Here is an 18,037-nt window from a genome sequence, read left to right on the forward strand (position 1 = left end):
GGGGCAGGAAACTGGTCTATCCGAGATTGGTTTCCTTGGATTGAGGGAAACTTTTAGCAGCCTTCCTCAACGGGCTGCATGTTGATTCACCTGTGTTTTAAAACTGCTGATCCAAACCAATTAAAAGAGAATTTCTAGGCATATGGCCCAGGCATTGGATTTTTGTGTGTTTTTAAAGCCACCTGGGTCAAGGAGTGAGAATCACCGGTTTAAAAGCAGGCAGGGCAGTGGTGTGAGCAGCCTTGGAGACTAGCAGAGAGCCCTGTGGTGGTCAGAATCTTGAGACACTCAGCTCCAGGACACAGCATTACAGCAGTTTCCTGCAGCCTGTTTCATGAAAAGCCTGAGTGATAGACGCAGGCAAAAGGTTTGCAGAGAGGAACTCAGAGGAGGAATATCTTTTTCCAAAGGGCTTGATGGATGCCTGTATAAGGCAAAACCACACAGAAACCGAGTTGACCTGGGACTTGGGTAAATCAGGGAGAGAAGTGTGACTGCCCCAGTGGGCGGTTTGCCAGGCACACAAGCTTCCTGCCTTCATTATGAAGTAAAGAAGAATTTTGCAAGATAAACTATTGGAAGCCACTGCAGCAATAGGCCTCTTAGCAAAAGAGAGATGATTAGAATTAGATAATCTTTGTTTAAATAGTCATTAAATACTTGTCAAGCATTGTGCAATATACATGGTGTCATTTAATCTTCATGATAACACTTTGTACTAGTTATTATTTATCCCCAGTTTATAATGAAGGAAAGTAATGGTAGTAAAGTTTAAATGACTAGGATAAAATCACATAAAACAAAAGAAGTGAGCCCCAGCCTCTTCTGCTCTGTAGCCCAGGTTTTGTTCACCCCACCCAGCTTTGTGACCTAGACTATAGGGTTAGACGTCAGACAAAAGATGGGAGAAAAATCAAGCAATCATCTTCTCAAGAAGGGGAAATGGCCAGTGGACTGGAAGGTTGTCCCTTCTGTGAGCTCCATGTTGTCACATGGCAGACAGCTTGATATGTACAAAGGGCACCAGCAGGGCCTCCACGAACCAGCTGTATGACCAGACAGGTCACTAGGGCAGCCCAAGTCTCCGTTTCCTCACCTAGGCAGCCAGGAGGGCAGTTCTGTGGTTTTCAAGCTGCCTATGGAGACTTGGGCCACAGGAGGAGTCCTGGGAGGGCAGGCTGAAGAAGTGGAACTTTCCTTTCCCCTCAACCAGTCAAACTGCATTTAGCTGCTGGGAGGAAATGACTGGATTCTTGTCCAGCACCCCTCCACTTTAATAGATGTCAGTTCCTCTATTTTTGAATATTCCCAATGCTGGGAAGAGTCAGTGCCATCATGATGCTTGAGTGAATGTCAAGGTGGAGGAGAATGGGTTTGCATGCATACAATAGGGAGGAAAGCAAGTGACGGAGGACAGCAAGGCCAGCTCTGCAGTCACAGTACCCCTGCCTGGGGCCCCAGCTGCCCAGAGGGAGTGTGAACAGAGCAGAGGCGAAGGTAAATCAGGTGCCCTTGTTACTGCCCTAGTGCTACGGTCACAAACTATAGGGGCTGGGCTCAAGGCTTCTTGCCCCAAATTGTACTTCCATTTTGGTCACTATGATGAGTCTCCCGTTCTCTTTAAGTAGCTTAGGATTTATGCAATTTTCTGTTTCTTTGTGTTTTTCAGATCTTAAATCCAAATTTCATCCAAGAAGGTGAGTTAAAAAGTGACAGAATTGACTACACAGGGATTGGCTAAATAAATTATGGCAAATCCAGCACTGAGGTAGCATCTTTAAACAATGGTCATGTAGTCCTGTACTTATGGACAAGGAAAATGTTTAGGATAAACAGTGGGGTAAAAAAGACCACAACTTGCAATGTGTATAATGGGATCCACTTTTTGTAAGAAAAGATATATTTCTATAAAATCTAAAAGGATATATACCAGACTGTTCACAGAAACCTCTGAGTGATGACATCATGGAGACTGTCTTCTCTTTTTTTAAATCTATATTTCCTAATTTTTCTAAAACTAAACATTTATTAATGGAAACCCATTCCAGTATTCTTGCCTGGAGAATTCTATGGACAGAAGAGCCTGGTGGGCTACAGTCCATAGGGTCACACAGAGAGTCGGACACAACTGAAGCGACTTAACATGGCCCGGCACTTTAAAAATACTTTTTCACAGGACACAAGTGACTCTGCGCTGTTAAGCTGAAGATTATTCGAATCATTACACAGCATGGGTGGGGAATGAGAGGGTTGTATTATAAAATAATTGTTTTGTTCGGTTTCTTCTGAATAATGCAAATGTATGTCATGTTGATTTGACCACAGTGGCGCCAGAATTCCTCGTGCCCTTAGTGGATGTGACCTGCTTGCTTGGGGACACAGTGACTCTGCAGTGCAAAGTCTGTGGGCGGCCAAAGCCCACCATCACTTGGAAGGGTCCAGACCAGAACATCCTTGACACTGACAACAGCTCAGCTACATACACCGTCTCCTCCTGGTAAGCAGCAGCCCCACATCAGCACCGCACCTCCCCACACCTCGGGCAGTACCCAGAAACTAAGTCTGGGATGCATTTCCTGTGCAGATTACTTAGCCTCTCAGAGAAGAGCTACCCTGGAACCTATTCTAGCACAGACCCTTTGTGGCCCTTGGGATCCTATGAAACAGTGATATACTCAATTCCTCCATTAAGAACAATCTTCTTAGAACGAAAAAAAGAATGACTTACTCCAAAGTGTACAATAGAAAACAGAAAATCCAGCCACAAGTATGCTTCCAGGCAAAGACTATAAAATCAAACTTGGTTGAACCAAAAGTGAAAGTGTTAGGCACTCAGTCGTGTCCAACTCTTTGCAACCCCATAGACTGTATGTAGCCTACCAGGCTCCTCTGTCCATGGGATTCTCCAGGCAAGAATACTGGAGTGGATTGCCATTCCCTTCTCCAGGGGATCTTCCTGGTTCAAGGGTTGAACCTGGTTCTCCTGCATTGCAGGCAGATTCTTTACTTCTCAGTCACCAGGGAAGCCCTGCTAATTAAGAACTTTCTTGCACAATGCTGCTTACATAGGACAAGCAGTAACAAGCCCTAGATGCTTAAAAAACATTTATGGAAGAAACAGCTAGGATCAAGACACGTCATCCTTTAGCTTAATGTTTTTGTGTGTGAAATGATATTCCTATCAGAGACTCCATGGCCTGATCCTAAAATATCAGTGGACCCAGGGAGCTTAGGATGAGAGTCAGTGCGTGGCAAGGGTCATGAAGATTACCACGTTATGTTACAACCAGTGAGGAGGGAGTGGGACTGACTGTGACCGCTGGGTTTAACCTTTTCAGAGTAGGTCTTTAATGTCTTGAACCCCTGGCTGGAACTACTGGGAAAGTTATTCAGTGAAGGAATTTGCCTTAAGTCACTCAATTATTTCAAGGGTGCCACATGTAGAATGCGAACTGCTTGTGCATTTTCATTCTTTAGTCTTTCCATTTTTTGTACCACTTGTTACTGCTTATGGACTGAAAGTATTTTAGGACCAAATATTTTAGGTAGTAATAATATTGGGGATCAGTATTTGTATAGGACTTTATTTCAAACCATGTTCTAATTCTTATCTCATTTTACTCCTTTACTATCCCTCATTTACAACCAACTTGAGAGATAGGCATGCCAAGAATTTTCTTCCTCTATATGGAATTGGGGAAATAGAGGGCAAGGTGCTCAGTTGGTCCAAAGGACTCCGCTCAGCACACCTTGTACCCTTACTAGTTGATTGTCTCATTACTGGTGTTTGAAGGACATCCTTTTCATGTCCCTAGTGACTCTGGGGAAATCACCCTGAAAATCTGCAATCTGATGCCCCAAGACAGCGGTATCTATACCTGCATAGCAGCAAACGACCATGGTACTGCGTCAACATCTGCTACTGTTAAAGTGCAAGGTACAGTTTCTTTGTTAGTCAAACATTTCTTGTGTTTTAATATTCATGTTTAATTATGGTAAAATACACACAAAATGTACCATCGTCACCAATTTCAAGTGTGCTGTTCAGTAGTGTGAAGCACAGGCACACTGTTGTGTAACCCATCTCCAGAACTCTCTTCACTTCATAAAGCTGAAACTCTGCACCCTTGAAACAAAGTATCTCCACTTCCCCCTCACTCCCCTCAGCCCCTGACAACCACCATTCTACTTTCTATGAGTTTGTGTTAGTCAGACATTTTAACTGGGCATTATAAGGGCTCCCTGAGACCTGGGGAAGAAGAGGGGCATTGTGAAAGTTCCAAAACAAGGTTGCAGCAAATGGGAACAGAATGAATCTTTGATAAGAGCTGTCCAGGCCCTACTGTATGCCTCCTGCAGCACAGTTCTCTCACTGAGCTTTCTGTCCAGTATGCAGCATTTAATCCAAGGAAGAATTCCGGCAGCAAGGTGTGTCTCCCAAGTCTCCCTTAGCCTAGGAAAGGTGTACCACTTGGTGGGCAAGGTAACAGGAAGCATATGAGGTAAAGGTTAGGTCACATGCCCTAGGTGACTTTCAGCCTTGGCATAAATGCCAAGTTCTGCAGAAATGGCATTTGATCTTAATTTCTGTCCCGCAGGTGTTCCAGCGGCCCCTAACCGCCCCATTGCCCAAGAGAGAAGCTGCACTTCTGTGATCCTCCGCTGGCTGCCCCCATCCAGCACGGGAAACTGCACCATTTCCGGTTACACCGTGGAGTACAGAGAGGAAGGTGTGCCGCCTCCCCTGCCTCCGCTTCCATCTTCTCTCTCTTAAGGAGGTCCTTCGGAGTCTGCTTCCATGCCTTTCATCAGCTGTCCCTTCTCATATCTTCCAACTCAGCACCAAGGCCTCAGGCCAGGCTTCAGCTGCCTTTGATCTCAAACCCCGAGCACGATTTTTTGCCAAAATGATAATGACTCATGGCAGGTGGCAAAGTACCTTCACCTGCTCTTACCTACTTAACAAGCCTGATCACCCAGACAGGGACAATCAGGCCCGTTTTACAGATGAGGAGGCTAAAGCTTAAAGAAAGATAAGAAGCATGAAGCTGGGGTTCATAAGAGGCAGAGCTGGCATGAGAACCCAGCTCTCTATTAATAGTTTGCTAATCTGTGATCTTTCTTCCAGAGTAGTAAGTAGGAGAGCAAAAGCAATGCTCCACCCCACCTCCCCCCTCCCCATCTTTACCCCAGAAGAAACTTAGAGATAACTGTATAAATTTAGAGATCACTTTTTAAATTGTTCTGTTTTTAACTTTGTTACATTAACACACTAAGAGTGCATACATATCCTTAGTAGTTAGGAACAACTATTATCAAGAAGAATTCATTGAAATGAGAAGCTGCCAGGTAGCTCTAATTGTTAATAGCACTCTCTGAACCAGGTGATGAATCACACACCTGAATTGAAAGCAACGGTTTTCACCTGGAACCAGAATCCTTTGTTTTACTCTGCTCTCTGCTACTCTTATTTTCACCCTTCTCTCTTCTCTTAAAGAGACCCTCTGCAGTTATAAAAATATTTGTCCACCTCTTTGTTTAGCTTTTCACTCTGTCTCTCAACTCAGCACAAAGGCATTGATGCTGAGCTGAGAGAAGTCTTTCCAAGCTTGTATTTCCCTTGGCATTCTTCAGGTCACAGTTCATCTTATGAACTAAGTTCTCTAGGAAAGTTATCTAATCTTTCTGAGCCTCGGTTACTTTATGTGTAAAGTGAGACGAATACTCCCGATCTCACAGGGCTTCTGTGGATTTAAGTGACAACGTGGAAGGAGAGGATTACGGGTAGACTCCTTCCACAGTATCTTACAGGTACTTGGTGCTCATACATGTTCATTTCCATTCTGTTTCCATTTTGAAATGCCTGTTTTCTCTCCCTTTGTTATTAATGTGCCGTATATTTTTCTGGCCTTGTTGAAAATGTGCTGTGTGTTCCTCTGTGAATTCGTCACGCTCTGTTGTTCACTCTCTCACGTGCCCATTTGGAAATGAACAGACTCAACAGGCCAGCTGCTTTACCACCACTCATGATGTATTCAGGCTCTTAAGAAATCGAACCCAGACCTGTGACAGTTAGCCAACAGGCTTTCAGGGCCCGAGGCAGTGACCACAACTGTCCCTTGAGTGGAATGTGTCATTTTTCCTTTCATTGTTTGCTGAAGGTCTTTGAAACAATGTCCCTCTGGCCTTTTGTCTTTCCCACTCCTCGAAAATTGTGCCCTAGGTTCCCAGGCCTGGCAGCAGTCAGTAGCATCGACCTTGGACACCTACCTTGTCATTGAAGACCTCAGTCCTGGGAGTCCTTATCAGTTCAGAGTCAGTGCCAGTAACCCCTGGGGGATCAGCCTGCCCAGCGAGCCCTCAGAATTCGTTCGACTTCCAGATTACGGTGAGTCCCAGCCACACCCAGCACCCTGGTGGTGAATATAAGATAACTGGCCAAGTGTCATACACTCACTGGCCCTGGCAGCCCACTGGCCTGCTGGGCCATTGAGCTAGAGGTGACCTGGATTTGCTCGTCGGCTTCTGTCAAGTAGCATTTCAGAGGCCTGATGACGAGTGTTTCCATAAAGTATGGGGCTCAAATTAGATCAGCCACCCGTGTCTGCCCGAGGCCTACCAGGTCCTGGGCATCTGTGTGTGCTGCCAGGCACCTAGAGGGGCAGGCAGGAGCCATGAGCCCCGTGGGTACTTCTTGTCCCTCTTTTGTGATGGAAACACCAAGCCTCCTCTTCCCTGGGAACCCCTGCCAGCCTAAGTGCGCCTCACAGAATTAGTGACAGCCCCACTCACCAATTTAAAACGGGGAGAGGAAAGCCACCTGCTCGAAGGTTGCAGTTAAAATGAGTATCATTTCTCCACCCCCAGCCCTCCCAGAATGTCTTTTTTCAGGGTGGATACATTTTCATGTAGATACATTGAATGACCAAGATACGAATTTAACTACCTGCATTTGAGTATTTTACGAACCTGGTTCTTTTTTTGCCCCTCTATGGCACCCCACTCCAGTACTCTTGCCTGGAAAGTCCCATGGACGGAGGAGCCTGGTAGGCTGCAGTCCATGGGGTCGAGAAGAGTCAGACACAACTGAGGAACTTAACTGAGCGACTTCACTTTCACTTTTCCCTTTCATGCATTGGAGAAGGAAATGGCAACCCACTCCAGTGTTCTTGCCTGGAAAACCCCAGGGATGGGGGAGCCTGGTGGGCTGCAGTCCATGTGGTCACGAAGAATCGGACACGACTGAGTGACTTCACTTTCACTTTTCCCTTTCATGCATTGGAGAAGGAAATGGCAACCCACTCCAGTGTTCTTGCCTGGAGAATCCCAGGGACAGCAGAGCCTGGTGGGCTGCCATCTATGGGGTCGCACAGAGTCGGACATGACTGAAGCAACTTAGCAGCAGCAGCAGCAGCATTCGTGAATTCACCAAGCCACCTTGGTCCCTGGGACATTTTGTAAGAAATCTCCCAATAGTGAAGTTTGGGACAGTGCAGGACAATGGACTGTATGGGGTAGGGAGAGGAAGTCCCTGAAATTAAAAGACAGTGAACTTGTGTCTTTGGGTCAAGGGCATCCCGGAGTCTCCAGAGGGGCTGTGGACCCTCTAGGGCCCTCTGGTTGCAGCGCCCCCCACCCCCACGGTTAACTCCGGAAATGCTCCCCAGGCCCTCCCCACTGCCAGCCAGGCTCAGCTCTGCTCCCGAGGGGCCTGTGACTCACTGGGAAACCTTGGTCCTGGTTCTTTACTTCCTCAGAACTCTATGTGGGTAAGCCAAGTCCAGCATCAGCCCAGCTGTGTTGTGGGCAGACTGAGATGACCAGGGTCAAAAGAGACGTGCTGCAGCTTGACTGCTGTTCTCAGCTGCCCCCTGAGCCCCACCTGGGATGACCACTGCTTGTTTTGCTTCCTGTTGCGAGCCTTGCTCCCCAGCAGACAACACAAATGTTGTTGTGCATGTTTGTGTGTGTGTGTGCGTGCACGTGCATGTGTGTATATAAATCATTGCCAGGGAATGATTGCTTAACGTATCAAACAAGGTACTACCACCAAAGATTATGCCAAGTGTATTAATATATTTGGGGTAAAGCTAAATCATTGAGTACACCAGATAGGCTTGTTAATGCAGAGAATAAAGGGGTGAGAATGAGCAGGTTTTAGCCTGCTCTGTGCATGTTCCTTTTCTTCTTGGCTTTATAACTCTTCCCCTTTCCTCTCTGCTGGGTCCTTCCTACAGCCCTGATTCTCACTGGCTTTTCCAGGCCTTTCAAAGTGTTTTGGTTTTTTTTCTCCCTATTAATTTTTGCTACCAGATTTCTATTTGAAAACATCCAGAAGTTACATTTCTGATTGTTCCAAGTTTTCCCTTCATTTATGGAGGTAGTACGGCGAGTCTGACTCTGTCATATCAGTTTCCCCTTGGCTAGTATTTTTTTAGATAACATTTCAGAGAATTGTGGTATTTTCCCACTGAGTTAGATCCCATATTTAGTCATGAGAATTGCTTTGGGGGTGATGTTGGAGCTTTTCTGTTAACCTTTTCGTTCCTCTTGTATGACTTCCTCAATATGATAAATGGATCCTTTCTCTTCCAAAGACGCTGCTGCCGATGGTGCCACCATTTCTTGGAAGGAAAATTTTGATTCAGCTTATACTGAGCTGAATGAAATTGGAAGGTAATGACTCAGTTTTCTGTTCCTTCGTTTATGAACACAACAACATCACATCATGAAAATGACTTTTTTCTTGTTTTTTGTTTCTTTCACTAAGTGCATTTTCTCCATACTAAGAAAAAACTAGACTATGTGTCTTTTCTATGGTTCTTTTTCTAACTTAAGTTGAAGTTCTCAGCCTTTCTGCTTTTCTAATATAAGAATTTAAGGCTCAGTCTTCTCTTCAGGGTACAATTTAGCTACATCCAGAGTTCTGATTGTGACATTTTCATTGTTCAGCTGTAAGTACTTTATCCTTCAACTATGATTCTTCTCTTTGGCCCAACTGTAGAAATGTTTTTAAAATGTCCAAATGTGTGAGATTTTTTTTTATTATCTTTTTTCTTTTTCTTTTTATTGAAGGGTAATTGCTGTACAGAATTTTGCTGTTTTCTGTCAAACCTCAACATGAATCAGCCATAGGTATACATTTACCCCCTCCCTTTTGAAACTCCCTCCCATCTCCCTCCCCATCCCACCCGTCTAGGTTGATTCAGAGCCCCTGTTTGAGTTTCCTGAGCCATACAGCAAATTCCCGTTGGCTATCTTTTTACATATGGTAATGTAAGTTTCCATGTTACTCCCTCCATACATCTCACCCTCTCCTCCCCTCTCCCCATGTCCCTAAGTCTATTCTCTATGTCTGTTTCTCCACTGCTGCCCTGTAAATAAATTCTTCAGTACCATTCTTTTAGATTTGGTATATATGTGTTAGAATACAATATTTATCTTTCTCTTTCTGACTCACTTCAGTCTGTATAATAGGCTCTAGGTTCATCCACCTCATCAGAACTGACTCAAATGCATTCCTTTTTGTGGCTGAGTAATATTCCACTGTGTGTATGTACCACTACTTCTGTATCCATTCATCTGTCGATGGACCTCTAGGTTGCTTCCATGTTCTAGCTACTGTAAATAGTGCTGCAGTGTACGATGGGACATATGTGTCTTTTTGGTTTCCTCAAGGTATATGCCTAGGAGTAGGATTTCTGGGTCATACGGTGATTTTACTCCCAGTTTTTTAAGGACTCTCCATACTGTCTTCCATAGTGGCTGTATCAATTTACATCTCCAGCATTGTCTGTAGGTTGTTTGATGAGGGCCATTCTGATCGGTGTGAGGTGATATCTCATTGTAGTTTTGATTTGCATTTCTCTAATAATGAATGATGTTGAGCATCTTTTCATGTGTTTGTTAGCCACCTGTATGTCTTCTTTGGAGAAATGTCTGTTGAGGTCTTTTTCCCACTTTTTGATTGGGTTGTTTGTTTTTCTGGCATTGAGTTGTATCAGCTACTTGTATATTTTGGAAATTAATCCTTTGTCAGTTGTTTCATTTGCTATTATTTCCCCCCATTCTGAGGGTTGTCTTTTCAACTTGCTTATAGTTTCCTTTGCTGCACAAAAGCTTTTAAGTTTAATCCCATCCTAGGAGATCAGCCCTGGGATTTCTTTGGAAAGAATGATGCTAAAGCTGAAATCCCAGTACTTTGGCCACCTCATGCAAAGAGTTGACTCATTGGAAAAGACTCTGATGCTGGGAGGGATTGGGGGCAGGAGGAGAAGGGGACGACAGAGGACGAGATGGCTGGATGGCATCACTGACTCAATGGACGTGAGTCTGAGTGAACTCCAGGAGTTGGTGATAGACAGGGAGGCCTGGCGTGCTGCGATTCATGGGGTCGCAAAGAGTCGGACACGACTGAGCGACTGAACTGAACTGAACTGAACATCCTACTTATTTACTTTTGTTTTCATTTCCATTACTCTAGGAGGTGGGTCATAGAGGATCTTGCTTTGATTTATGTCATCAAGTATTCTGCCTATGTTTTCCTCTAAGAGTTTTATAGTTTCTGGTCTTACATTTAGGTCTTTAATCCATTTTGAGTTTGTCTTTGTGTATGGTGTTAGGAAGTGTTCTAATTTCATTCTTTTACATGTAGCTGTCTAGTTTTCCCAGCACCATTTATTGAAGAAGCTGTCTTTGCCCCATGGTATATTCTTGCCTCCTTTGTCAAAAATAAGGTACCCATTGGTGCAAGGGTTTATCTCTGGGCTTTCTATCTTGTTCCATTGGTCTACATTTCTGTTTTTGTGCCAGTACCATACTGTCTTGATGACTGTAGCTTTGTAGTATAACGTGAAGTCAGGAAGGTTGATTCTTCCACTCCATTCTTCTTTCTCTAGACTGCTTTGGCTATTCGGGATCTTTTGTGTTTCCATATGAATTGTGAAACTTTTTGTTTTAGTTCTGTGAAAAATGCCATTGGTAATTTGATAGGGATAGCATTGAATCTGTAGATTGCATTTGGTAGTATAGTCATTTTCACAATATTAATTCTCCCTACCCAGGAACATGGAATATCTCTCCATCTGTTTATGTCTTTCATTAGTGTCTTATAATTTTCTGTGTACAGTTCTTTTGTCTCCTTATGTAGGTTTATTCCTAGATATTTAATTCTTTTTGTTGCATTGGTGAATGGGATTGATTCCTTAATTTCTCTTTCTGAATTTTCATTGTTAATGTATATAAATGCAAGTGATTTCTGTGTATTGATTTTGTATCCTACAACTTTGCTAAATTCACTGATTAGCTTTAGTAATTTTCTGATACTGTCTTTAGGGTTTTCTATATACAGTACCATGTCAATCTGCAAACAGTGAGAGCTTTACTTCTTCTTTTCCAATCTGGATTCCTTTTATTTCCTTTTTTTCTCTGATTGCTCTAGCTAGGACTTCCACAACTATGTTGAATAATAGTGGTGAAAGTGGACACCCTTGTCTTGTTCCTGATCTTAGGGGGAATGCTTTCAGTTTTTGACCATTGAGAATAATGTTTGCTGTAGGCTTATCATATATGGCCTTTTCTATGTTGAGGTAGGTTCCTTCTATGCCCATATTTTGAAGAGTTTTAAGAATAAATGGGTGCTGAATTTTGTCAAAGGCTTTTTCTGCATTTATTGAGATTATCATATGATTTTTGTCTTTCAGTTTGTTAATATGGTGTATCACATTGATTGATTTGTGTATATTGAAAAATCCTTGCATTCCTGGAATAAACCCAACTTGATTATGTGTATGAGGTTTTTGATGTGTTGCTGAATTCTGTTTGCTAAAATTCTGTTGAAGATTTTTGCATCTATATTCATCAGTGATATTGTCCTGTAGTTTTCTTTTTTTGTGTTGTTTTGTCTGATTTTGGTATCATGGTGATGGCCTCATCAAATGAGTTTAGAAGTGTTCCTTCCTTTGCAATTTTTTGAAAGAGTTTTCAAAGGATAGGCATTAGCTGTTCTCTACATGTTTGATGGAATTCCCTTGTGAAGCCATCTGGTCCTGGGCTTTTGTTTTTTGGGAGATTTTTAATCACAGTTTCAATTTCAGTGCTTGTAATTGTGTTGTTCATAATTTCTATATCTTTCTGGTTCAGTCTTGGAAGATTTAACTTTTCTAAAAATCTGTCCATTTAAAAAAGTATCTTCTTACTACTGATTTCTGATTTAATTACCATGTGGTTAGAGAATTTGGTCTATGTGATACTAATTCCCTGATTTTTGTTGGGACTTGCTTTATGAGTAGTATATGGTCAATTTTCATAAGAAGTTCCATGTCTTCCTTAGAAGAATGTATAATCACTAATTGTTGGGTTCAAGTGTCTCTCTCTTTTTCTCTCTCCCCTTTAGTTAGAAAAATGTGTTCTCAAAAATGAAAAGGATAAAAATATGACTTTTAACAGAATAGTGAAAAATAGTGTATCACATATCTCACAAAATAGTTGATGATAAGGAAAAAATAGGGTTCATGCTTGTGATATATTGGTCTCCAGGTGGTCTAAGTGAGAGAATGTGAGTAGGTCTTGCAAGTCACCTACCTCCTGTGATGTGTAAATAAGAGAGCACCCACTAGCAATGGGCCATTGGTATCATCTCCATCTCTAATTGACATTTCTCAAGGAAGCATAAAATTTCCTAAGTGGTTGTGACAGAGGTTGTGGAGAGAGCAAAAATGTTCATTATTCTCATTTTCCTAGGCAGGAGTCACAGTGTAATTCACTGCCTTTTGTTACAGCTCCTTTCATCAAAACCCAGCTTTAGCTCTACTTCCTGATCTTCTTCACATAGGTAGCCAAACAGAAAAATGGGGGAGAGCCAGTGGAAATCTACATGGTAATGAATGATGATGATGCTTATTGAGTAATATAGTCCTCTGGATACTATGCAGATATTATACAAAAGTTATTTAATCTAATCCTTACAACACCATGAGGTAGTGTTTGAGTAGATTTCCAATAAAAGAAACTCAGGCTCAGAAGGTTAAGTAACTTTTTCAAGATCCCACAACTAGTAAGTATACAGCCAGGATTCAAACCTTGGGTACCTGACTTTAAGCCTGTGTTTTTTTTACTAATATATGTTGTTTCTCATCACAGTAATTGTTGTCAAAAATAAATTTTGGTAATTGAAATCTAGTTTGCTCCATGATACTGAACTTTGTGAAGCTATATATGACCCCCAGGGCTTCATGGTGAATCAGCAGTAAAGAATCTGCCTGCAATGCAGGAGAACTAGGTTCAGTCCCTGGGTTGGGAAGATCCTCTGGAGAAGGAAATGGCAACCCACTCCAGTATTCTTGCCTGGAGAATCCCATGGACAGAGGAGCCCAGTGGGCTACAGTCCATGGGATCGCAAGAGTCCGACACGACTTAGTGACTAAAACACTACCACACTGTGAGCCCCAATAATAAGCAGATCAAATCCCCATCTGGTTCTAAATGAAACTGGCTCAGTCCCCTGGATGTACCAGTTAAGTCCTCCCCGAAGCCTGTATTTGCTGTTGATAGTCATAGGCTAAGGCACGTTTTTTATCTCCAATAAACTGAAGATTTTCCTCTCTCCCAAGATAGTCTTCATATTTTTAGAAGATCCTTTAAAATGCTGTTATGTTAACAGAATGGAAATAAGACATGTAGATACTTACATAAGACACAAAATATATCTGTGCCACTGTGCCAGGGTCATATATGTGAGTCAGCTTTCTCCATCACACATAAACCTAGAATTCTGGGTCTATATGGCTATCTTGTTAGAAATGGCTCTTCAGTAATTATTACAAAAAAGAAATATCTTCACTCCTATAGCTCATTCATAGAAGCAAAGAGCACTTGAGCATAGCATACTTAACCAGAAATAAACTATACAGGCACCACTGCAGCTTAAAGAAGCCGAAGAATTATCCCCTGGGAATGCTACCTGGTTACAGGATCCAAAAAGGCAGCAGTATAGCCATAGAGTTGGACTATAAAGAAAGCTGAGCACCAAAGAATTGATGCTTTTGAACTGTGCTGTTGGAAAGGACTCTTGAGAGTCCCTTGGACTGCAAGGAGATCAAACCAGTCCATCCTAAAAGAGAGCAGTCCTGAATATTCATTGGAAGGACTGATGCTGAAGCTGAAACTCCTATACTTTGGCCACCTGATGCGAAGAACTGACTCATTTGAAAAGACCCTGATGCTGGGAAAGTTTGAAGGCAGGAGGAGAAGGGGATGACAGAGGATGAGATGGTTGGATGGCATCACCAACACAGGACCCTTATGAGAATATATAAATGCTAGATACCGAGGACCCCTGTTCTCTTACCAAACAGGCTTGCAGAGGTGGAAAAGCAAGACTTCACATTCTTGCCAGAAAGTTGGAGGATCTTTCTCTGCAAAATTTGACCAACTCAAGAGGAAAGATTTAAAGATACTGACTTTGAAGTTTCCCCCAGCTGAACAGTCCATGCAGTTCACCATACAGTGAGAGTCAAGTTGACAGACTCCATCCACAAACTCAGAGCTTCCAAACAACTTCCTAGTCCCCAGCTGTTAACATGAACCAATTCATGATGCTGGCCAAGATGGAGTAAGGGCATTGTGGCCTTTTCTCTCACTGACTACACTAGCATCTCTGGATGAAACACAAACAGCAACTATCTGGGCTTCCTGAAAAGTTAACGACAGGGAGATTGGGGAGGGAGGGTAACACCTGAAAAAGACATGGACAGTGGCAGTGAGTTTTCTGGGCTTTGAGGGTTTTTTTCTCTCTTTGATCTCCTAGCTTTGACCCAAGGGTGGGCCAAATCAGGGAACTGTCCCGCATCCCCAGAGAGCAAACTCTCTGAGAGAAACCCGTCTTTATGGCTAAAAAACAGGAAGAGAGCAATGAGATCCCTATTTTCACCTTTTTCTTCTTTATTTTACTCCTTTACCACAAGGGTATTCATGTGAAAGTATATGATGATGCAGAGGCTAAAATTCTGATGGAATCCAATATTTCTGGCCAGCAGAACTATAGAAAGGGTCTTTGAGCTAAAGAATGTAAGAGAAATCTCAATGAAAAGAGAATTAAATATTTTTATAAGAATCATATGCAAAGGGTTAGGAATAATAATGCTATGGGCATTAACAGTTAACATCATCATTCACACTAGAAGTTAGAAGGCAACAGAATAATTCCTTCAAATTTTTTCAGCCTAGAATTATACCCAGCTAACCTAACAATTATAAATGTAGAATAAGCATTTTAGATATGTAAATATAAAACAACTTATTTCCCATGCACTCTTTGTCAGAAATTATTAAAGAATGCATTTTACTACAAACATGAAAAATTGTCTTACTTTAGTAGAGGTTCAACTGTGACCGCACTTCACATAGTTGCAATAATGGAAAAACTGAATATTGATTACAATATAATTCTCTTGGAAGGACAGGGAATGGGAAAAGTGGTTATGCAGTAGAGACAAAGGAAGGAAAGAGGCTAAAATCTCATCTTCCATAGCGAGATGTCAACAGATAATAACTAAAACTGAAAAATCAAGAAGTAATCATACAAAACATACTATACTTACTGCCATAGAAGAAAATATCTGAAAAATCAGCAAAATACATTAAACTGCTTCTACGGGAAGAAAAATGGTGATGAATGGAGAATGAGACATTACTGATTTTGATGACAAACTTTGCTAAAGCTAATGACTTTTTAAACCATAAGGATGCATAACATTGATAAACACAAAATATATTTTAAAAATTAAGGTAGCAATACTGTGACATAACCACCAATTCAGATCTCTCTTCAGCAATCAGTTGTTTTCCTGCATTTAAAGTCCTCTGGAAGGGGTGACCTATAGGAAACAAATAAGAGAGAGTGCTGTTAAAACCCAGGATGGCAACTTATTACTTGATAATGTAAAATAGAACTGCCAGTTTGGCCAATACTTGTTCACTATACCAAAATTGATGTCTGGCATGTAATAGGCATTCAATTAATACTTGTCTAATACTTGCTTTGTTAATTAGGGCCTTCTCTTCTTTGGGGAAAATTTATAGTGAAAAAAGTTATTATCGGGAAGTTGCTTAGTGAACACAGAGCCAGGTCAAGGAGTCAGCTGGACAAGCTTAGTGGTACCCATGATATCTGATGCATTCATTTCTGCTAAATGAGTGGACTGCCCTAGGACTTCTCACTCCCCTACTCTTGGGTTAGGGCCCCTCATGGACAGATTCTGAATGTTGCTGCCTTGTCACCTCTTCAGCCCTCCCTCTCTCTCCTTCTCTGCCAACCAGTTTCTCCTTCTGTATTACTTTCTTACTACCTTCCATAGGCCTATAGGTGAGTCTGGGAATCAGTCTGTCTAATTGAGGTGTAGTTAATTTTGTTAGATGTGAAAATGGAGTGGTGGTGATATATTTTTAAATGTCCTTGTCAAACTAGAGATGCAAACTTAATATTTATTCTAGAAATAACATGCACTTAAAACACTCCAGAAAAACAAAACAAAACAAAACAAAATGGGCAGGAGATAGGTAAAGGGTAAATGAAAGTTTGGCAAAATGTTGATAATTGTTGATACCGGCTGCTGGGTACATAGAAGATCTGTTATACTCTTCTCTCTACTTTTGTGTATACAGGAAATTTTCTGTAACAAAAGGATAAGAAATATAAAATAAGATGAAAAAAAATTGCCTCTTTAGAAAATGTTTTGAAATTATCATAGAGCAGAATTCCTCCTTATTTGATATTCTTACTGTTGTATTTTATAGAAATATACTCTGTTCAGGAAACTGAACTTGTAGTTGATGTTCTTTGACTAAAAATGTTATTTAGTTTTTTGCATCTTGGAGAACCCTCAAATGCTAAGAAAGGAAAGATAATATTATAGTTAACAATTCTGAATGATAATGTTATAGTTAAAAATGCAAAAAAGGTAGATTTCTATAATAATAAAATGTTACTGTCTAACCACTTCAGATAAAACTTCTCGCATCCTTGAATAAAATGATACCTAGTTGATTGAGGAATCTTGGCAAAACACTTTCTCCCTTTTGTTTTCCAGAGGCCGGTTCTCCATAGTAAAGAAGTGCATTCACAAAGCTACTCGCAAAGATGTCGCTGTGAAATTTGTTAGCAAAAAAATGAAGAAAAAAGAGCAGGCTGCCCACGAGGCTGCCCTGCTTCAGCACCTGCAGCACCCCCAATACATCACTCTCCATGACACCTATGAGTCCCCCACTTCCTACATCCTCATTTTGGAACTGTAAGTACCAGTATCGTCTCTTGAACGCAGTCCCCAGCTGTTTGGCTTCTTTCTTGCTCACAATGGAAATGGCAGTTACATTTCATATAATGCCTCTAGCTTACAAAGTGTTGTATGTAACATGCACTCTCCCCTCCATTGTATAAAAATGTGATTCCCATTTTATAGATCAGAAAATCAGAGATAAGGAAGTTCATTAAAAGTAGCGCCTTAAAACTAGGAAATGGAGAAGCTGGGACTTGAACACACATCTGTCTCACTCCAGTTTTCATCTTCTTTCTCTTATGGGCTTTCGGGCAGGGCAGGAGTTTAGGAAAAGCTTATTGGCAATGGGCTCATTGACAGGGGTGAAAATGAATTGAAAGAGAGGAGTCTGTGCATCTATCTACTGCTATCAGTTCAGTTCAGTTCAGTTGCTCAGTCGTGTCCGACGCTTTGGGACCCCATGAATCGCAGCACGCCAGGCCTCCCTGTCCATCACCAACTCCCAGAGTTCACTCAGACTCATGTCCATTGAGTCAGTGATGCCATCCAGCCATCTCATCCTCTGTTGTCCCCTTCTCCTCCTGCCTCCAATCCCTCCCAGCATCAGGGTCTTTTCCAATGAGTCAACTCTTCGCATGAGGTGGCCGAAGTATTGGAGTTTCAGCTTTAGCATCAGTCCTTCCAAAGAAATCCCAGGGCTGATCTCCTTCAGAATGGACTGGTTTGATCTCCTTGCAATCCAAGGGACTCTCAAGAGTCTTCTC

The 18,037-nt window shown here is 41.9% G+C and overlaps 1 protein-coding gene across 2 annotated transcripts in view; it reads left to right on the forward strand.

Annotated features, from left to right (window-relative positions):
• Positions 1-18,037, forward strand: part of KALRN (kalirin, RhoGEF kinase) — a 626,732-nt gene that overhangs the window by 601,023 nt on the left and 7,672 nt on the right. For both annotated transcript variants that reach the window (XM_010834276.1, XM_010834277.1), the window contains exons 52-58: positions 1,670-1,697; positions 2,326-2,497; positions 3,816-3,937; positions 4,599-4,730; positions 6,224-6,388; positions 8,598-8,676; positions 17,088-17,288. In XM_010834276.1, coding sequence (XP_010832578.1) covers positions 1,670-1,697; positions 2,326-2,497; positions 3,816-3,937; positions 4,599-4,730; positions 6,224-6,388; positions 8,598-8,676; positions 17,088-17,288 — 899 coding nt within the window. The remainder of the gene's footprint in view (positions 1-1,669; positions 1,698-2,325; positions 2,498-3,815; positions 3,938-4,598; positions 4,731-6,223; positions 6,389-8,597; positions 8,677-17,087; positions 17,289-18,037) is intronic.

The sequence above is a fragment of the Bison bison genome, unplaced genomic scaffold (assembly GCF_000754665.1).
Source record: "Bison bison bison isolate TAMUID 2011002044 unplaced genomic scaffold, Bison_UMD1.0 scf7180017864032, whole genome shotgun sequence".
In the NCBI taxonomy this organism is placed as follows: Eukaryota; Metazoa; Chordata; class Mammalia; order Artiodactyla; family Bovidae; genus Bison; species Bison bison.